Raw genomic sequence first — 21,673 nt, forward strand, 5'->3', positions numbered from 1 at the left:
GTTATATTCTCTAATTTATGTTCGATGGATTTTGCTAATTTAAGATGGTAACATGTAAGCCATCTGTAAACACTGAAGTTTCAGTGTCTGGTTTCATGCTTTTGTATTTGCTTGTGCTATGACCTGAGAATATGCCTTCTGGCCTTCGTCTACCTATATTTCTTGAAAACAATCCATTTGTTATCAGCGCAAATCTTCTGATATGTTGCATTCATTATTTACATTCAAATTCCTAAGGCCGCCTGGTGCTGCCCCTGAGATACTATGTCAAATAAACTAATAAAGAAGTGTGTGGTGAGTAGCATTAGCATAGCATTAGCATAGCCCCGGAAAAACTTAACTTCGAAGTGAGTAGCATTAGCATAGTGGGAAAAACTGTTACCAAAGTGACTGAAACCCATAGCTAAATAACATTGTGACTGTTTCCAGAAAAAAAAATATTCAAAGATATCTAATCCAATAATTAGGAGGCTCCCACTAAAATGCATTCTGTGGATAATGTCCAGAAAATACTTGTAGCTCTCTGTTTCTGTATAAGGGCTTTGGCTGATGAAGAAGGCAACTCATCAGCCTAGATCCTCCACTTGCTAAGAAATGATAAAGGATATGTCAAAATTTGGAGGAGTAATTCAAATGCTCATTTGCCACATCATAGAAAAGCACATCTAATTGCCTAGAAACATAAAATAAAATAAAATAAAATAAAATAAAATAATAAAGGAAAGAAAGAAAGAAAACTGAAAGCACCAATATGGCTGCTATTTAATTTTCATGCACTTGACAAGGACCTCTGCAAATCTTCTGTACATATGATTCTTCAAGTATTTATCCTGTACCAACTGCCTTCCCCTTGCTCCCATATTCTTCCTAACTGATGGATTGGTTAGAAGATAGAGGATATTCTGTGCAAGGTCTTTTTTTCCTTCACGCCCAACAGGATGGAGAAGGCCCGTTATATTATCCTCGACAATCTCCTTTGTACCTCCTGCATCTGTTCCAACCACCTGCACAGAACGAATAATAACAGACAAATAGTTTTGCATTATACTTCTATTGGATTATGTTTGCTGTGCATTGTAATGCTATCATAGTTCATTGAACAACCAAATAGAAATTCAAGATGGAAAAATGTTGTCACAGAAAGGAAATATATGATTGTTCATACCGGCAGGCCAAATGCCATAGCTTCAATTGTTACTCTCCCAAATGTTTCTCCAACACCCTAGTGAATAAATCACTTATTTGTCATTTATCGTTAAATAAAATATACAAAAAAGACAAATAGTTCAACAAAGCAGGAAGCTTAATTCTTGCCCTTCTTTCCATTAGAAATAGGAAGATAAACATTTAAAAATTATTAAGGTAACTATCTGCCATATAACTTTTGACATAATAGAGCATGACCACTTCCTGGATCCTACTGAGACAAGTAGAATAAAGGTGCAACTGGACATCCATTATCTCCCTAAGTGACTTATGACTTCAGCTTGTGTCAATGTCTTGGAAATTGTACATATGTTACTACATCTGATTCTCCCCGCAAACATGAATTTACAGCTGATTTCTGGAAGATAAGTTCACAGTGCTTGTGAATCCAAGGCGCAGTAAACAAAGCATCTAACGAATAATTAGCTCTACAGTCGCAATAATAAGTAGTGCATGTGTATGTATGGTAAGGGCAGCCTTTTATGTGAATGATGAACCATATGAAGAGCGAAAGCATATCCCAACAATATAACTTATATATCATATAATTTTGCATCACTAATGTCATTTATATTCTTGCTTCCAGAATATATTCTAGATGAGTGAATGAACCTCCTTGTTCTAGTTGCTATTAATTTCAAGACTTGTCATGGCCTAATTGCTTGTCTCGCCAATCCTCAAACATGATAGATCTTCCAATATCAAGTGGTATCATCACTGGCAGGTCGACCCAAACCTTCTATCGAAAAGTAAGCCAACTTACAGAACAAAATTTTCAGCAATGGTAAAATTGGATGTGAAACTCAAGATAAGGCAAAAAGCTTCATAAATAAAATAATAGTAGAAAAAACATTATATCAGGAAATAATATAATATGAATTAAGAGGGCTAATCATATTAAGAGTATTCAGAGATTGTTGGTGTATTTATTTTAGGTTAAAAAGCAGTTACTAAAAATCATGCAATGGAACAAGTGAAACTCCTTTTCTCAAGCAGTCAGCAATTGATACATTTCAGGCTCTTGAATATGAAGCTACTAGTGTAAAATTTTTATCAAAACTGGCAAAAATGTAGAAATAGTGTAACCATGAAACGTATAAAATTGCTAAGAGAAGGTTAAAAAATGATTAGTGGAGCTTTGCAAAACCTGATGATACGAGTTCCAATGTTGGATAAACTTATGGGTGAAAAGGATATCAAATATAATTGTACAAGAGGACTGCATAATCCAAATTTACCTGGGCATTTATTACATAAACATCTGCTGCGGCATAAAGTGAGGCAACATGTGTAGTTGCCGGAGTCCACATAAGTAGCTTTGACAAGTCTGAATGTCGAGATATAAATTTCAAAATTGCTCTGATGTAAAGTACTTTATTGCTCTTGGATCCAAGAGAACCGATTAGAATTTTAAGATTCTGCTCTTTCCCATCCCTTCTTTCGGACAGCAAGTTCCTTGACCGTGAGTGTTTTCTCTTCTTCTTATTAGAAATCACACTACTACTTTTATTTTGGAGGGAAATATTTCCTATTTCATCACTCTGGTTAGGCTTTTCAGATAAAACCACAGCATCTAGCTCACTGCTTCTGGTTGTTCGGTTTACAGGAGCAACCTGGAGCAGACTGTTCTCTTCAAGAAAACCAGTATGTTTAGAATCTTTCATTGGAACACTATGCTCAACTGCCAAAAGAGCTGATTCAAGAAATAGTCGCTGGCCTTTTCCAGTAGTTATGCTACTTAAAGACATTATAAGCACATCATTGTCACCTAAACCCATCTCTTTCCTGACTGCATTTCTCAAAAGATTCCTCTTCTCCAGCATCTTCTCAACACTGAATTCCGGGGTATTAAGGGAACATGGAATGCCTGCTACAAAGGCCAATTCATCATTCACAGAAAGAGGCACTAGCATTGGTTGTGAACTCAATTGAATTTTTTCTTCTTCACACCAGGATAGCCATTCCTTGGATTGTGAGTCAGACAAGAAAGTGAGTATCTTCACACGGTTAAGCAAATGCCTTGATCTGTCGAAGTATTCCCGTCGATTCTCCATGATCCACCAAACAATTTTACCTGATCCAGCAGGGAAATGCAGCAGATATTGCTCTGCAACAAAATAGTAGTGTAAAGATAAATGATTGTCTAAACAAGGAGCTTCATGTTGACAACATATTACTCTAAGAAACATGGACGCATCTTCAAAATTTTCAAAATATTGACGCACAAGATATTTGATAAGCATTTAATATATGCATGTTATACTGATCAACATAATCCAGTATCTTAAACCAGAACCAATTGAAACTTGGTGATAGTATTTCATATATTTAATGGAAAGAGACATAAAAGCATGTTCATAATAACAACTTGAGAAACAAAAAAAAAAGAATGAATATAGAGACATAGTATAATAATAGAAGCATGAATAAGAGGGAAACATCCACATTTTCACCAAAATGGTATAATACCAACTACCCAGAGCAAAACTCACCAATCCAGGATGAACAAACAGCTGATCCAGCTATCACTAGGTCAGCTTTCATGGCAGTCTTAAAGCTTAGCTCTGCCTTATCCTTGAGCACTTTGATTCCTCTTTTTTCAAGTTCTGTCATCAGCCCACCTTTCCTGATAAGAACTACAGCTGAAACACTGCCTCCGCAGCTCAAGATCTCTGTTGCCAATTCCATCATTGAAAGAGGCGCTCCGGTCATTGAGAGCTCATGAATTATCAGCACAAATGACCGAGACCAAACAATTCGAGCGAAATCACCTTTTCTATCACAGGTTCCTTTCCTTTTATCAGCATTCCATCCCAAAATGGTATCTTCTGCCTTACCAAATGGTCCCACAATTAACCCGTATGAAGTATTCTTTTTTGGTATTATTCCTTCTTCCACTGCACCATTTCTATTTTCTGCAACACCAGTCCTTGCTTTAACAGGTGCCTTTTTCGACAATCTATGCTCTGGTTCTTTAATTTTTTTCCTCGATGCAGTTGGATGAGACAAAAACCGTATCCCTTTCTCCATCAGATGAACACCATACTTCCTCGAATCGGAACCATCCACAACCACGAGTTTCTTGCCAGAAGAGGTAGTAGCATTTATCCTACTTGATGCTGCTTCTCTTCTCTTATCCTCCTCCCAAATCCTAGTACCACCAATCTCACTCTTGTAAGCACCAAAATCTGCCTTCCCGTGGTCACTGTGAGCCCATTGTGATTGCACGAGAAAGCCAATGTAGGCCCATAAGGTGATAAGAATCAACCAGAAAACTACACGGTTGCTCTGGATCCATTTGAATGTGCCTACTATGCCTTTAGATTCCCTTCGAGGTGTCCTACTAGGATTCAACTTCCGGAACGAAGGTGAATTACTTGCATTAGATCTCCCCGATAGATTGGATTTTAAGTTCCCAGATGTTCGAATCTGTCTCACCACACTTTCATACAAATCGCTATTTTCCATGTGCATTCTTACTGCAGTATCATCACACTACAACTGGCACGAGCTAATATTTTTGGCACATCTCTACCCACTCTTCAGTATACTTCAACTTAAATGCATCAACACATTATAAAACAGCAAAAAAGAAACATAGAGAAAGATCAAAACCTAGTTACTTCAATATTCTTGGAGATCTAATCTTACATCAATATACAATCGAGAGATCCGCCGAGAATCCAGTCCTCCCACTTCTCGAATTACACAACAGCATGCAGCTATTACTCTAGTAATCGAAAATCTTGCAAGAAGAAATCCATAATGTCGAAAAATCTTCTCAGCCGCGAGTTCCTGAGATCGCATGAAAACCAATCAACAAGGAATCAAGCATTAATTGGTACCATTTCATTTTTGGGAGAGAGAGAGAGAGAGAACGGATCCCTGGAATAAAGAAGAGACCGTAACGGCTTTAAGATCGCGATTCCGGTGGCGAGATGGGCAGCTAAGCCAACAACTTCGGAATCCGAGAGAGAGAGGAAAGAGTTTTGGAATCTAGATCTCCGCAATAGACTAGAATTGAGTTCATCGTGCCGAATTGGAAGGGATGTATAGTAAGAGAAAAAAGAAGGTACGCGATTTGGTGACTTTGGACTCGGTTCTAGAGATTTAAAAATTTGTCTCGAAAAAGTCCATGCGTCTCACGTGTCCCGCACCTAGATGGACAAGGGGGAAACGCAGCTTCCTTAGCAATTCTAATCGGGCTACAAAATCTAAATGAGCTCCAATAGCTCTAAAATTAACTCTAAATTTAGAGCTAGCAATAGTGGACTCCAAATTAGAAACCCCACCATAAAAATAGAGCCCAACTATATTTGTCATTTCAATTTTTTAAAATATCAAAATTACCCAATAATTATTACATTCAATAATTTTAATTTTATTTATATCTTTTATTAAATAATTTAGTTAGTTAAACTGAATATATAATTAGTTTTACTGATCGATTTTTAACAAAAAAAATAATACCATTGGAAAGATCTCATCGAGACCTTTAAAATGAGTTTAATATTAAATTATTTTTGAGTTAATTTAAATTTTAATTTTTAAATTTTAAATTTTAAATTTTTTATTATTTATAAAAATGAGTCTAATAAATTATGTGTCCTAAAATATAATTACTCAAAATTATTTCCAATATAAATATTAAATATTAAAATATATTAGATATGAAATACATCAAATATGAAATACATTAAAAATGAAACCGGAACCAGTGTCTACGGAACTGGAATCGGTGGCTACGGAACCGGAACCGGTGGCTACGAAGATGACTTATTAGAATATTAAACATCTATTATTTTTATTATGTTTAGTTAATTTCTGCTTATTTTATGTAATATAATTTTGATATTTTTAGTTAATGACATGTAATGCTTATTTCGATATTTATTTCGTATAATGTAATTTCGATGTGTTTAATTAAAAAACTAGTAATTTAAAATTAATTCTGAAATTATTAAATATTAGTCTTATTTTAAAGATCTCGATAAGAGTTTTCTAACCATATATTTTTTATTAAAAAATAATAATGCTAAGATGACCTATTAAGTAATTTAAAATAGCTAATATAATAATATATATTATATTATTATTTTAATATATATGGGTGCACCGAATCATGGAGATGCTCTAATCATCTCATCTAAACCACTAAACGGAACGCTATTTTGGTGAATCGTGGGGTGACACGTTTCCACCTGCATAACTTAATTTTGGGGACTCATTAATAAGCATAACTGCCTGTTACTTTTCTTTCAGCTACGATCGCAGTCGGTAATCTGTACGTGAAGAATCACAACTAACCTTCCAAGTGACGTGAGATTTCTGGGCCAAGATTTTAGCCGTTAACCGTTGACCTAACCGTTCGTGAATGGAGAAGAAAATTTTCATCTATGCTGAGATTATTAAGAGGATGCCACGCATCATAACCCCCATAATTTATGGATTTTAGAGCGATTTAATTAAGAAGTGTTTTGGTTTATCCCCCCACCTAATTTGGTTAGACCCGTTTGGCCTTTGTTCACGTCGCTGAGATTTGAGAGCGATTTAATTAAGAAGTTGGGCTATCTTGGGCCTCAGCTAACATAACCTAAGCCCAATTTACATCCACCTGCATTGTTTTATTTTAGGTGATTAATTTACATCCATCTGCATGTATGGGTAATTCTCACTATATAATTGCACTGGTTGAATATTAGGCTCATCTCACAATACAAAACTTTTGCTTCTTTCTTAACCTCTCTCTCTCTCTATATATATATATTTTACATAAATTTATTTATATGATGAGGTATCGTTCTATATCAATATATATATATATATATATATATATATATATATATATATATATATATATATATTTTTTTTTTTTTTTTTTTTTTTTTTTTTTTTCTCACAATGCTTTTGCTTAGAGTTAATCTACAATCTCCTTAATCACAAGGAGGGTAAGCTTCCAACAATCCAATATATGGGTGGTCAGGACCTCCATTCGTGATGCCAAACATAGCAACGAGTGGAAATTGGACATAAAGAGATCTAGGATAGTTGATGTATTAGGATGAGGCAGCTGCCTCGTAATTAAGTAGGTGGCATATGTAATTATAATCGCATCTACTTAATCAAGTGGACCATATATCATCCACGTCAGAATAGCTTCAACCAGATAGCGTACTACTGAACAGCTAAACAAAAGTTGAGCTCCTATCGTCTGTTTCTTATGTATGGCCCCATTACTCACACTGAGATGTCAATTAAGTTGTCTCTTTCCGCCTATTTCGCAATAGAAATAATTACGTATGGAGACCCTTCTGAGACGAACAAACAATCCACAGCACAAATGTCTAAAGAAGTTCCTACAACTTGCGGTAGAAATCCACATTTCTAGCCAAAACCGAACTCCACACATGGTGACGGACAGACGGACGCATCTCAATTTCCTCTGAACTAATGCATTTACTGGGATTCCTGTAACTTCAAATATGATGTCACTTGTTACGTATAATTTAACATCAGTTTGATTCGTCTTGTCAGACGCCAAAAGTGAGTAAAACTATGACATGAAATGAAACTTACGGACAAAATATACACAAAAAAGATTCTTCAATTAGAGACAAAACTATGAGACAGTAATAAATTCACTATATAAAATATTGAGTACATACTCTGAAGCAGCTTATATTCTTAGTTAAAACCTATTTCCGCTGCTCATATCAGTTATCCAATCAATCTCTTTGGGGATATCCAATAAAAATGGCGCAGCAGGAATCACAGCACTTCCTGGTAGTGACTTATCCCTTCCAAGGACACATTAACCCCGCCCTCCACCTCGCCAAGCGCATCGCAGGTGTTACCGGCGGTCCGGTCACCTTCTCCACGACCCACGCCGCTCACCGCCGCATGTCCCCCTCCTCCTTTCAAACCCACGACGGACTGCTCTCCTACCTCCCCTTTTCCGACGGCTGCGACGACACCGGTGGCTTCACCGGGGAGCTTTCCGGGTACAGCAAGTACATGTCCCAACTCAAAGAGATCGGTTCCCGCACCCTCTCCCAAGTCGTCAGTAACCTCACTGCCCAGGGCCGCCCGGTGACCTGCATCATCTACACCCTCCTCGTACCCTGGGCCGCCGAGGTGGCACGCGAGCACGGGATCCCGTCCACCCACTACTGGATACAACCCGCGTCCGTCTTCGCCATCTACTACTACTATTTCCACGGCTACGATGAGCTCGTCTTATCCCACCGCGACGAACCATTATTCCCGGTCAAGTTCCCGGGGCTTCCGCCCCTCCTAATCCAAGACATCCCCTCCTTCCTCGTGATCTCCTTCGACGAGTCCGATCACTTTCACTGCGTATTCACTGCTTTCCACGACTTATTCTCGTCTCTGGATAAAGATAAACCGATCGTGCTGGTCAACACCGCCGACGCATTGGAGCCCAACGTGTTCGCGGCCATTAAGGAGCTAGACCTGGTGGCCGTAGGCCCAGTGATGCCCCTCGGATCGACTTCCAACGGCGGAGGACTCTTCAAACCCGACGAGAAGGAGTACCTGCAATGGCTGGACGCAAATCCCGAGGGATCGGTGGTGTACGTGTCGTTCGGAAGCCTGTCCAGGTCGGAGAGAGCACAGATGGAAGAGCTACGAGTGGGTCTGGAGGAGAGCGGGAGGCCGTACCTGTGGGTGGTGAGGAAGGATGACAGAATCGAAGGGGTAGAATTGGAAAATCCAGGGAGTAATATGAAGGGGATGGTAGTGGAGTGGTGTGATCAGGTCAAGGTGTTGTCGCATCCATCGGTGGGTTGCTTCGTGAGTCACTGCGGGTGGAACTCGGTGTTGGAGAGCTTGGCGAGTGGGGTCCCGATGGTGGGGGCCCCGAGGATGTCGGACCAGAAGATGAACGCCAGGCTGGTGGAGGAGGAGTGGGGAGCGGGGACGAGGGCGGGGATTGATAAGGATGGGGTTGTGAAACGGGAGGAATTGAGAAGGTGCCTGGATTTGGTGCTGGGTGAAGGGGAGAGAGCAGTTGAGATAAGGAGGAGGGCAAATACGTGGCGTAATAGAATTCAGGATATCGTCGGCCAAGGTGGGTCGTCAGATCGCAATCTGAGGGCGTTCCCGGAACGTGTTATTAGGCAATGATGATTATGTTTATTCCGGGCCAATCAGATTCCGTGACCATGTCATTGCTCGATATCATTATATGACATATTGACAACGCTTCCTTTTCTGTTTTTTTCTGCAATAAAATTACAACTAGTAATTGAATAATTGTTGGATTATTGCAATGGCGGCCACAGGAAAAGAGATACCAGCAAGCAGTCGAATTTAAACTGTCCCCGAGAGTAGCACACCATATCCTAATGAAGCTTGTGTCGTTGATAAAGAATTAACTTTTTTTTCTTTGAGGGAAATTACCTTTGTAGGTAATAACAGCGAGACATTCCGGTTACTCTTACCATGTAAATCTACCTAAATCAAAGGGGTCACAAATGCTTCTTCCGTACCCCGTTACAATGGAAAGAAGAATGCAGGAAAGAGAACTAAGAATAGGCCACTCCTCATACACCCTTCTTCTTCTTCTTCAATTTCTGGAGCTTCTGCCATTTGAGGAAAATTTGAAGGGAAAGCCCTGAGAACACCATCGCAACACTTCCCCATTGTTTCGGCGACAGGGGATTGCCACTCACAACAGAGGACACAACGATGCTCATAAACTTGCGGGTAGTAGTGATGGTCGTGTTGGTGAGGGAGCCGAAGCGGCTTATGGTCAGGAAGATGAAGTTTTGCCCCACTGCTCCACAAAGGCAGTAGAGGATGATATCCCATGCTGCCTCTGGGTGTTCTTGGCAAAACCTCACTGCCTCATAACCATTTCCATATGACCAATTAGGTACCAACGGTCCAACAAATGTGTATAAACCGCTATATATGCTAACCCATAGATTCATGCCAAGCATAATATCCCAAGGATTAGTATTCGGATACCTGCAAGAAGTTGTAGATTCCATCTTTAGACAGAAAATTTTCGACTTTGTTCTTCAGATAACTTTCTAACACTAATCAATTCTAAGTATGTTACCTCGCTTTTATGGAATCCTGAGTGGCATTTGTGTAACCATCAAAGGCTAAATTTAGAAAGCATAGTCCATACCCAAGAGGAGCATTTGGGTTAGCAAGCTTGCTCATGGTCCTCGAGCTAGTCTGAAAAAATGATGAGGCAATCATTTGATAAATAAGATTACAGAATCCAGATCAGTAGCAGTAAACTAGAGAGTTGCAATAGATGCTGTAAGATTTTCTGGTTAGTTTTTGTTGGTCTAGTCAAACCAAAAACACGGGAAAGAATTCACTGAAGCTCACAAACAAGGTAACAATAGATTGCACTGATATTTTATCCTACTTGTGCTTCAATGGTAGAGATGATCAAATGATATCTACTGTGCATCTACAGTATATGAATCCTTGGTATCTCACCATTATAGATGTATACAAATAAGAACTACTAACCTTCTGAAGTGCAAACGCTGATACCCCTCCAGCAACAAGGAAAGTGCTTATGTAATCAGGAATTGTGTATTTGACACCATACATGATGGTCCCCATCAACATCACTGTGGTTAGGCATGAATACGTATTGGTTAGCCAAGACAGTCAAAATATAGCTGCTTATTGCAATAAGCTTTGTGGAAAAAACTGAGCAAGCTGCAATAGCTATAAATATTTCAGACTTGATGAGGCTACTAAAATATATATCTGTCTTATACTTCAGGTTTGAAAAGCAACACTGTTTGTGTGTACACTATTAGCATACCAGTTTAACAATTGTGAAAGGCACATCATATTGCAATTTAATGCAACAGATCCAATTTCTTCATTTTACATGGTAACAAGAAGATATAACTCCATTAAAAAAAAAATCTTCTCTGTACAATCATTTCCGTTTGACTTTATTTTCTTTCTTTCTTTGTGAACAGTACATTTATGGGTTACAAAGGCATATCAACCTCCAGGGAGCTGACATGCATCAACATTTGTTTTAAAGGATAAACTGAAGTTGTTTTCTTGAGAGAAAAGCTGAAGAACTAAAGCTTGCTATTTCTTTCATTACTCAATGATGTGCAGAGGATGTAACATTTAATAATGCTGCAATCAGGGTAGGTAATAGCAAAGCAATTCACATCTAGGAATACAAGATATGCAACACTAAATAGTGTTGAATACAGGCATGGTAACAAGCATACTAGCAAAGCACAATTATCTAGCAAAAGAGTGGCTGTGCCTTCTCCACCTGAGACATGCACATTCAGGCAAAGGAAAGAAAAAAAAATAGAGAGCTATATAACAGAGAAATAGTATAATTAACTCACCAGGTATCATCTTTGAGGATTTTGCCAAGACCTGAACAGACATATTATAAACAAAAACGTAAGTCCTCTTTCTATTTCAGCTTTTGCTGAAAGTTATAGCAAATGATATTAGCAGGTAATCTTAGACAAATATCATTTTACAGCAATATTATGCAACGAAATCGACTGATTCTATCCCCGAAAAATGTAGTCAAATATGTAATATATTAACATGGAAGACATAGAGAGATTTTCCCCTTTTTGAAACTCTCATAGATGTAATAATTATAACATTTATCTTCTGGCAGTACATAGCATACTGATATTAAACAACCATCAGATGAAAGTATACAATAATATATAACTTAAATTTACTAAAAACACCTAAATTATCCTGAGTCAGAAATGCTAACAGAATGAAATATGAAGATGTGCATAAAAGGAAGCACCTGTGCTGGATAACTGATATACTTCAAAGCTTCCATTCCCATTGTAGGACCAATCGTATTAGTGATGCTTGGACTCCAATAACTCCACAAAGGAGCACTCCCTTTCGAACTACTCGACCATAGCTTTATCACTAATCCATCGCACGAACACAAAATAGATGTTATCAACCTTAAACCATCAAATCACATTCAGACCCAATCAGGACAAATACTTACTCACAAACGACCAGACGAAGCAAATCACACTCTGCGCGAAATTCAAGAAGGGGAAGTGATCGAACCGCTTTCCATCCGCCCCAAATCGCTTCGTCGATCTGATCACATAAACAAGTAATCAAATCTCCATCTCTATCAGAACAAAATAAAGAAAGATTTGCGGAGAAATCGAAGGAAAACACACATGGTCTCTTGGAGAACGCCTTGGGTTATATAGGCGGCCCAGATCCCGACGACGCAGAAGGCGAGGATCAAGACGCGCTTCACTCCTCCGCCATCGACGTGGTCCTCCATATCTCTTTGGACCTCGCCGGAGTTCTCTTAATCCGGCGATTTTCAAACGATTTTGTGAGGTTTCCGGCGATCCTTTGGAGATTTCTACCAGAGATTTGAGAGGAGGAGGACGAGGATTCGAGAATGGGAGCTTCGCGTTAAAGCGCGGGTTTAGAGGAAGGCGGGGGAAGGAGGGAGCAGCGTCATATTTGCTACGTGGCGGAATCTGATTGGTTGACTGATCAGGAGCGAGCTTCGATTGGTGGGAGCACGTGGTCGGTGGCTGGGTGGACCGCGTCGAGCTACTGACTGCATGAAGCATTAAATTTCTGGCCCAGTCCAATCCGTTTTGGTTGAAATGATCATTGTGTGGGCGAGGATGGGCTGGGCTGGGCTCGAACCAAACTTTTCCCGACCACGAGATCTAGGTCGTGACTTCGATCCGGTGCGGCCTCCTAACTAGCCCATGACTAGCATCTAGTAATTACCTTATGTGGCAAAATTTATATATATATACGAATGTATGATTCTATGAAAAGATAGTAGGTATTAGTTTGGCTTGATTTATGGTCATAATCTAATTCCGATCTGCTTGATTTATGGGCAAAATTCATATGGAGTTGCAAACAAGCTATTCCTCACTTTTCTTTGGAGACGTATTCCTATGGTTTTTGTGTATGTGAGCGAGAAACTATGGAGCATCTCTTTCTTGGCTAGAGGGGCTTCGTGGTTTGCTAGTAAGCCTGCTCTAAAACTTGATCTAGCTCCTGAGCAATTGGGGATTCGTGGATCCCCTCTCTTAGCTCTCAGCTATCCTCCGACAGCGGGTGATTTGGCTTCTATCTTTTTGGTGTCTTATGGAGTATTTGGAAATCCAGAATTACTAAAGAAGTCTTTAAGAACGTGGAGATGAATCCTCTTGAAGTGGTGGCCAATGCAGCTAGATTTCTCTCGACTGCTACTTCCTCCGCACTGCATGGTTCTGTAGCCTGGAACGTTTACGTGATGGGGATGATGCTGACTGTTGGGTAGCATGGCGCGGCGATGGAGGAGTTGGATTCATGCTGCCCGAGGCGACGTCCCTTCTAAGTTTAAGTTGGGTACGTGGGGCCCTTTGTCCAAACCACTATAGCAGCCCCATTTTTGGGGAAGCTAGTGCTCTACTCCAAGGTACTTTCAAAGGTGGAGGGACCCGCTTCCAAGTGGCTTTGCAATGACTGTCTAAATGTGGTTAAAGTGTCTCAACAATTCTACCGATGTCTATATCTCGCTAGTTATGCTATTTAGTATGTATTATTAGCCTTTTAATTATTCTAAATATTTAATACTTTTAGAGTAATTTCTGAGTCAATATAATATTAGAGCCATTCATTTAAATTTAATATATTTCTTAAAATATAAAAAGTATCTTTTTCTAGCATTTCAAAGTTTTAGAGGGTGAATTAATCGGCACCATATTGGATCTCATTTGTACTTTGGTTATGCATGCCAGAGGCATAAACATGTTTTATAGGTTATGCATGCTAGTGGCATAACTCACGTAATATAACAAGTAATATTTTATTGTACAAAATTTGCTTATCTATATAATATATAACCAGACAATAGACAAGGCTTACATGCATCGACATGATTGCTATTGCTTACCCTTTCCACTTGACAATTTGACATATCTGCAGGCATGTAGCCGTTGCAAATTTATATTTTACTTCTACCATTTCCAAAAGTGAAAGAATCTTACGATTTCCAACTCCATCTAGAATAATTCCAGTCGATAAGATTCATATTTATCCAACGTTCATGAATTCCTCATCGTGTGTTGTCGTGCATCCGCCTAAAGATAAAAAAAAAGAAAAGAAGAAGGATAACCTTCTGCCCCAGATAAATTCCAGCTTTGTTAATATCTTATTCGTTAATTAAAAAAACCGGTGATTTGTCGATTCCTTCTAGAAATTGGGCGGTCGGGTCACAGCATTAGAGCATCAGACTACCCGTAGACCGGCAACAACCCGTCGTCCACCGGCTTAAGTTGCGACGTTTGATGTATTTGCGGGAAGAACCTCTAACCTTTTCCTCTCCCTCCACCCTCTCCCTCGTCTCCTCCACCTTGCAGGATCGAGGGGAATAAGAAAAGGTGGGAAGAACAAAGGAAAAGAAAAATCTACGCTCTCATTTGCTGCACAAATGGAATCGGCTTTTAGATCTCTTTTGCCATTGTCGAATTCCTAGATTATCCTTTTTCGAATTCTTCGGTTCAGATCGAAGTAGGTATGCATCTCTCCTTTGCTTTGGTCTTAATTTTCTTTGAATTTTAACTACAGGATTAGATTGATTACAGATCTGAGCGATTCTTCTATGAATTCTCTAAGCGTTACTTCTATTCTTACTTGGAATGGATCTTACCTACAATTTTTTGTGACTTAGCTGACTGTGAAAATAATTTTTGTTTTCCTTTTGTTCTTATTTAGATTTGGTTGGCAATTGCTAGAATCAAAAGAGGAAGAGAATAACTCTGAAGAGAAAATGGCGAATCGGATGAAAGAGGACGAGAAGAACGAGAAGATTATCCGAGGACTTTTGAAGCTTCCAGCGAATAAGAGATGCATCAATTGCAATAACCTGGTAAATATCTTTCTGTAATGCGGCATGATCGCTGTATGTTTAATTGTCTCATCTCGTGAAAAGAGCTACGCGATGTCGCTGAAGGCACAAATAGGAAATTGTTGCGACGAACTATTTCATAAGTAAAGAGATGGTATGCTGGTTTTGACTGGTTAAAGGGTTTCTCCTGAATACGGTGGCTTTGTTCGGTTTCAAGCGGAAAAATAATAATAAAAAGAATCAAGAATGCCAACATGCTAACTTTGAAAAATAAACTTGTTCAAGATGCATGGTATCTAAATATCAGATTGCTGACATACTAACTCGAACAGGGGCCACAGTATGTCTGCACAAATTTCTGGACCTTCATTTGTACCAACTGCAGTGGAGCACAGTAAGAGTTTATTTGGTCTATAATTACAGTTGTTATTGTAATTTTATTTTTCAGTAGATTAATAGGCTTGTCAGGTTTGTGTCCAAGTACTCCGGGTATATTCGGGCTTAGTATGATGAAGAATATATGTAGATGAATTAATAATTCATACAGATATTTGATATATTTCGAGCATAGTACAATGATGAAGATCTTTGATGACTTGAAATTGTTCATTTCAGTCGTGAGTTCACCCATCGTGTAAAATCAGTGTCAATGGCTAAATTTACTTCTCAAGAAGTTAGTTCCCTTCAAGAAGGGGGAAATGAGGTACTCTTGGCTTTTCTTTTTAAATGTTGTTTTATCTTAGACTGCTCCCTAACAGAATAATTTTACTTATTGGCACTACTGACAGCGTGCCAGGGAAATCTACTTTAAGGATTGGGATTCACAACGTCATTCATTTCCTGACAGCAGGTTACTGCTGTTTCTCTGTCTTGGTCTCTTTGTATTCTCTAGAATCGTAATATATCCTATTCTATTGGTTTCAGTAACAATGACAGACTGAGGGACTTCATTAGGCATGTTTATGTGGACCGAAGATATACTGGGGAAAAGAATGTTGACAAACCTCCAAGGACAAAGGTGATATATAAGTGCTAATAGCTATAATAACATTTGCTTGTCAAGTTTCACTGATAATGTGGAAAATTGTGAAGTTTCTACTATCCTCTCGCTCTTTTGCCATATGACTAAGTATCCATGTACATTACTCAACAGGGTGATAGAGAAGAGTATAGTGAAAATAGAAGGTCAGAATCATATCAGGGTGGCTTGAGAAGTCCACCATATGACAGTTATGGTGGACGTACTAGTTATGGTGGACAGAATGATGAGAAAAATTTCAGATATGCATATGGGGAAAGGAGTCCTGGATATGATCGAGGTGATTACAGGAGAAGTCCTCGTCGCTTTGAGGTAGTAGATGACAGGCATCGAGATAAATTTGGACATATGAACCCAAATCAGAAACTTGAAGACCAAAGATACCCAAAGAAGCCAGAGGGTGGGTCACCAAATTTTCAAAAAGATGCTGACCGGCCAAGTCCCCCTGCAGTACGACCTATAAGGGATATATTGGGTGATGATGCACCTCCACTTCAGGTTGGTGAACCCCCCAAATCAAAGGAAGCACCCCAACCAAAGGAAGCCCGAGTCGATGATAATATAACAAAAGCACAGGTGGAATTTTTAGTATTTTATAGAATTATTTTGGTGCATAAGTTCATTACTCATTGGAATTTCCTTTAGTTGATTTGTGGCGTTGTCTTCATTCCACTCTTCTCTTTTAAACTCGTGCATGCAAATCCAATGCAATATTTGCATTAATTCTGTCATCCTGTATAGTTTATCATTTCTTGATCTGAATTCTACTGGTAATAGAATAGATTGTAACTTTATAAAATTGATCGTGCTGATTTCATTTTATAATAGACCTTCTTCTGTTTGCAACATTTGAGAATTACTTCATGTGGTTTTATTTCACCACAAAGATCACTCTCTATGGCTTAAAATTATAGGGAGTTATTAAGAAAGGTTGCCACCATAAGGACTGATTTTATAGTAGAATAAACTACAGAGATCTTTTTGATAACAATAAAACAATGAAGAGCAATTCCATAATGACAGGTATCTCTATTAGTTATTTTATCCCATTTCTTTGTAATTTGAGTCTAATACATGTACTTATTTTAATGGGGCTCTTCCATGTTTGTTATACAAAGTCAATTAAAACCATTCTGCATCTTTTTTGTGTTTAAAAAAAACCATCCTAATGGTTCTGCATCTTTCAACCAATGCCATGTTCACAGTGCTCGCTGACTTATGCACACTATTGAAATGCTCACTAGGAAGGCTGTTTCTCAGCCTATACAAATATTCATGGTTCTGCCAGTCTTTCTGTAATACTTTATCCAGTTTTCCATTTGCTGTGCTACAGAATGACTAATGAATCTGTTAGGAACTTAGAATGCTTCAAGTCCCTTTCTCCTTTGACTTCATAGAGATGTTTCAATTTGTAGTGTTCTTCTTACTCAAGTCCCTGATTCGGAGTGATACTTACTTTTTTAAGAATTGCAGACTATGTCATCTTCAAATAGCATGGTATCCAGAGATGGGAACTCAACCCAGTCAAAGGAGGTAACACCAGTAAGTTTGATTGACTTTAGTGCAGAGCCTGACCCCCCTGCTGCTGCACCACCACCACATGTTTCTCAGAAAACTAACTCTCCGTCAGCTGATAGTGGCAATTGGGCATCTTTTGATGCTTTCAGCCAGCAGAAAGAGCCTCAAGTTACTAGTGTGAACTCTCTGGAATCTGCGCTTGCCCAACTAGCAATTCCTGGATCTGCATCTGCAGGCCATGGTACGACTTTGCCTGCAACTGCTGTTGATTCCATGAAGAAATCTGTTGATGGAGGGCAGTTGCCGATGATGCAGCAGCCACTGTCTTCACTTTTTCCTTCTGTGAATAATCAGTCTCCAAATTCATTGTATAATGTTCCTATTGTTGGAGTTCCAAACAACCAGGTCAGTAACTTTCTGTTTGTCACTGATTTAAGAAAAAGGTTGTTTTAACATATTACACTCTCCTTTTTAGAGTATTCAAGGATCTATGGCCACCCCTGTTAGTGCTCTAGCTGAACATCAATCTCATGTAGCTACAAAAGTTCCTCAAGAAACTAGCAATGGGGTTTCAGCACAACCAACGTCTATGGCGAGTAACTCTAGTGGAAGGAAAGAACTCCCACAGGTAGACACTGACGCATCTAGTTATGGACTCATATTTGATGATATAATCATCTTCTCATTCTCTAGATTATTCCCATGTCTAGAGGATTTTCTGGAGGTTTTGCTCAGCTTGAGCCTCAAAATCGAGAAAGTAAATTACTCGAACTGATGATTGGCGGTATAGCTTTATCAGTTTGTCCCTCTATTTTTTGGTTTTGATTTGGCTGGGAATTTGACACCAATCTCTAGAAGTAGTATTATGTTGAGTCGTTGACAACTGGTTATAAAAGTTTGTCAAAAGGCATCTCTTATTCAAGTTGTCCTCTAATCATATCATATTGTTGGGAAAAGGTTTGGATGATGATTATGAACTTATGATTAATATGGAATTACTGCAGGATTTTTTCACTTCGTTCTATCCATCAACAGCTGTATCAATAGCAGGCTGGCAAAGAGGTCCGCAGCTTGGATATACCCTGCAATATCCTGTAGGCATGGTATGTTTTATCTGTTTGTTTACACATTTCCTTTGTAAGGATAGGGTAATCTTCAGCTAGTTACTTCTGAACCTGATTTGCTCTGACTTCTCCCTTCCAGACAATGCCAGCAATGCCTCAGCCTTCACAGTCCATTAACCCATTTGATCTTGCAAATGAGCCAGCTGTAATTCAGGCTCCCACGGTATGCACACTCCTCTGGTTGTTGCAGAAGTTATCTGGAATTTTTGGTAAATAGTCATAGCTATGTGAGTAAGAAGATTCTTCCATGAGTAAACAGTAGACCTTGTGCCATCTTGCCTTTATAATTGCTTTGTTTGTTTTCTGAACAGCGGTATAGTGTGGGTCCACATTTGAGAAGATAGCTCTTGAATTCTCAAAATAGAATTAAGAGGTTGTATGACTTAGAATACTAAGTAAATGAGTGCAACTACATCTTGCAGTTGTCAAGATAGCAAGATTTACCGTCTGATTTAGCAATGACTCTGGAGTATTGCGAAGGACATAGCAAGTGACTATCAGTGTACTGATGTTAAAAAGAAAACAAGTGGAATGTCAAAGATGGAAGAGGTTGATGATATCAGTAATATGGTTACTTAAGATTGTTAATGGCTAGAATTGTTGAGGTATAAACAGGTAGAATCACAGGGCGTGAAATGGTGTACTCTTTATTGGATTATGTTTGTATATTTCTTGATTACATCAAGTAGAATCTCTTAGAGAGATTTTATTTGCCATGGGGGTTAAGTTTCATTTGGTTATTTGGCTTAGTTGTGCCTTAGAGCGGAAGACATTGCTAAATCAAAAGCTACTTTTCTCCCTCAAGTGAACTATCTCGCTTACTAGAGGATTTTGGAGGAGTCACTCCTTAGTTGCTGGAACTTATGCTGCAACCTGGGAGGTAGATTACTCTAACCGTCGACCAGCTTTATTGTCATTCCTGTCAAGTTTCTGTTGTCTGCTTTGGCTGAGAATTTGGCAAGTCATGACCTTAATCTGCAACGAGGGAGATCTAATACCATTACTCTTAACTGTGAACAGTCTTGACGTCATTCATGGATAGTTTCTGTCATTTAATTTTGCTTTGGCTGGGAATTTAACAATAATTTCTCATCTTGCTTCATAAAAGAACAACATGGGGAACTTCTAGGCTATTTTTGTGCTGAAAATTTTCTATCTGCTGACTCTTTAGTTACCTTTTGAAAACCATGTCACATTCTCTCCCAGAGGAAAATAAGTTTTTCTTGTTACTACCTACAAGGAATATTGATTCTACGCTATTATCTTTTTACATAGGTGATATTTATTGTTCTTTTCTCATGACAATGTAGTTTCCGAACATGACATCTCTGCAAGGGGCATCACCAAACATGAGCAGGCAACCAACTTTAATGCACAGCTCCAGCTTTGGAGTTTCTTCTCCACAATTTGTGCCTCCACAGCAATTGTTCCACCAGCTATCTTATCCATCAGCTATGCCTCCAAGTATGTTTACTTTACAGTATTTCCTTATCTGCTCTTTGATATCCTGACCCTCCAATGTTGATAAATTCAAATTTGAATGTCAGGCCAGTACATGATGCAGCAAGTTCCAAGTAACATGGCCCAGCAAGCACTATATAACGTGATGCCAGTATTGTAAGTTTTCCTTTATGGTATTCTTCTTAATATTTATTTCCCCCCAATGATAATTGATAGAGAAGGCTGAATTGTTAGAACATTCTTGAATCTTTTAGTATGAATTGGATAAAAATATTTTTGTCATGCCCCAAGCAGTATCTGAAATATGCCAACTGTGTTTGTCTAAATAAGCAAAACTTTTTTTTTTTGTTTGACCATGTTATTCTGGCACCGATTGATGAGTTATTACAAACTTATTATAGAATATTGTGCTATTATTCTTAGCACCAGAAAACTAGCACCAGCTATCAGTTAAGCCAGTTTCGTACAATCTCGGTGAAATGTTTGATCAGACAATCATGAATTAAACATAGGGAGGTAGACTTAGCCACCTTCTTGTTGGTCTCTGATGGCACTCCAAGCTTAGGGCTTCCCTCATTTTAGACACTTCTCATGAATTTTCAAATAAAAGTTGGAAGAGTTAATTCTGGTCCAAGCTTTGATAAGTCTCTTGTGTGCATTATTACAGATCACAAGGAGCTTTAGCTCCTGGAAGTGTTGGACCTCCTTTTGGCACTTCAGGCACGGATCAACATTCAGCTCCCGGAGGATACTCCCAGCCAAGCACCACAAATGCTTTTGGTTCTGTTGGAGGAAACCCTTTTGGGTAGACCATATATGAAAATGTTATTTTGATTGTTGCATGTATCTACCATGTTGCAATTCTTTAAACCGAGATTTTGACCTTTCTGGCAAGTCTTGAGAAACCAGCGAGCCCCAGTATGAAGATTCATGAGTGCCGTTGACGAATTAAAGAGTGCAACTTTTAGTTTCATTAGTACTGGTTTGTGGATAAGAAGGATCAAAAGAATATCTGTTGGGGAAAAGGGCCATCGAGGGCAGCTCTCTCCAAGCTCCTTGGTGTATATTAACTATAGTACAAACAGATATGTTATGTTGCCCTGCCTGATGCTCCTTCAGGAGTTTGTTGCCTTATGAATTATATGATCAGATATTATTCTTTGGTTGGGCTTTTTGTTTGGTGTGTTTATCACCTCAGTGATATTATGTTAGTCAAGTGGGCTTTGTATGAAATGAGAATTATACTTTTGTGTAAGCTACCTGTATTAACGGTGTCAGTATTCTTTCTTCTTCTTTTTTCTTTCTTTCTTTCTTTCAATTTTTTTTTTTTTGAGAGAGAGAGAGTATTGCTTTTTTATTGCCGACATTGCTGGGTAAACTTTTTTCTCTTTCATCTAGTGAGTCTATTGAAGTTGTCTTTTTGGCTGATCAAAT

The 21,673-nt window shown here is 38.7% G+C and overlaps 4 protein-coding genes across 8 annotated transcripts; 2 read left to right on the forward strand and 2 right to left on the reverse strand.

Moving 5' to 3' along the window:
* Positions 1 to 387: 387 nt before the first annotated feature.
* Positions 388 to 5,001, reverse strand: LOC140793062 (uncharacterized). Its single transcript, XM_073144412.1, has 5 exons — positions 4,858 to 5,001; positions 3,699 to 4,762; positions 2,445 to 3,313; positions 1,166 to 1,222; positions 388 to 1,004 (listed from the first exon to the last, which is right to left on the reverse strand). Exons 2-5 carry the CDS (start codon positions 4,678 to 4,680, stop codon positions 759 to 761), a joined length of 2,154 nt encoding a protein of 717 aa, XP_073000513.1. The 5' UTR covers positions 4,681 to 4,762; positions 4,858 to 5,001; the 3' UTR covers positions 388 to 758.
* Positions 5,002 to 7,798: 2,797 nt separating this feature from the next.
* On the forward strand, positions 7,799 to 9,439 carry LOC140792542 (UDP-glycosyltransferase 75C1-like). The gene has a single exon (XM_073143611.1). It carries the CDS (start codon positions 7,960 to 7,962, stop codon positions 9,349 to 9,351), a length of 1,392 nt encoding a protein of 463 aa, XP_072999712.1. The 5' UTR covers positions 7,799 to 7,959; the 3' UTR covers positions 9,352 to 9,439.
* A 148-nt stretch (positions 9,440 to 9,587) lies between these two features.
* Positions 9,588 to 12,651, reverse strand: LOC140792543 (UDP-galactose/UDP-glucose transporter 3-like). Its single transcript, XM_073143612.1, has 7 exons — positions 12,408 to 12,651; positions 12,224 to 12,321; positions 12,008 to 12,138; positions 11,580 to 11,610; positions 10,720 to 10,823; positions 10,292 to 10,413; positions 9,588 to 10,197 (listed from the first exon to the last, which is right to left on the reverse strand). The coding sequence occupies exons 1-7, from the start codon at positions 12,515 to 12,517 to the stop codon at positions 9,771 to 9,773; spliced, it is 1,023 nt and encodes a 340-aa protein (XP_072999713.1). The 5' UTR covers positions 12,518 to 12,651; the 3' UTR covers positions 9,588 to 9,770.
* A 1,741-nt stretch (positions 12,652 to 14,392) lies between these two features.
* Positions 14,393 to 21,539, forward strand: LOC140792786 (uncharacterized). 5 transcript variants are annotated; one of them, XM_073143980.1, is made up of 14 exons: positions 14,508 to 14,764; positions 14,985 to 15,118; positions 15,430 to 15,491; positions 15,713 to 15,800; positions 15,886 to 15,947; positions 16,022 to 16,115; positions 16,251 to 16,712; positions 17,610 to 18,059; positions 18,130 to 18,282; positions 18,659 to 18,757; positions 18,858 to 18,941; positions 20,089 to 20,242; positions 20,326 to 20,395; positions 20,907 to 21,539. In XM_073143980.1, the coding sequence occupies exons 2-14, from the start codon at positions 15,020 to 15,022 to the stop codon at positions 21,046 to 21,048; spliced, it is 2,019 nt and encodes a 672-aa protein (XP_073000081.1). In that variant the 5' UTR covers positions 14,508 to 14,764; positions 14,985 to 15,019; the 3' UTR covers positions 21,049 to 21,539. The 5 variants fall into 5 exon arrangements, with proteins under 5 accessions (XP_073000082.1, XP_073000081.1, XP_073000084.1 ...); XM_073143978.1 differs by having other exon boundaries at positions 14,530 to 14,764; positions 14,965 to 15,118; XM_073143979.1 differs by having other exon boundaries at positions 14,623 to 14,760; positions 14,965 to 15,118.
* The last annotated feature ends 134 nt before the right edge of the window (positions 21,540 to 21,673 follow it).

The sequence above is a fragment of the Typha latifolia genome, chromosome 7 (assembly GCF_019914945.1).
Source record: "Typha latifolia isolate L0001 chromosome 7, TyphaL0001v2, whole genome shotgun sequence".
NCBI classification, from domain to species: domain Eukaryota; kingdom Viridiplantae; phylum Streptophyta; class Magnoliopsida; order Poales; family Typhaceae; genus Typha; species Typha latifolia.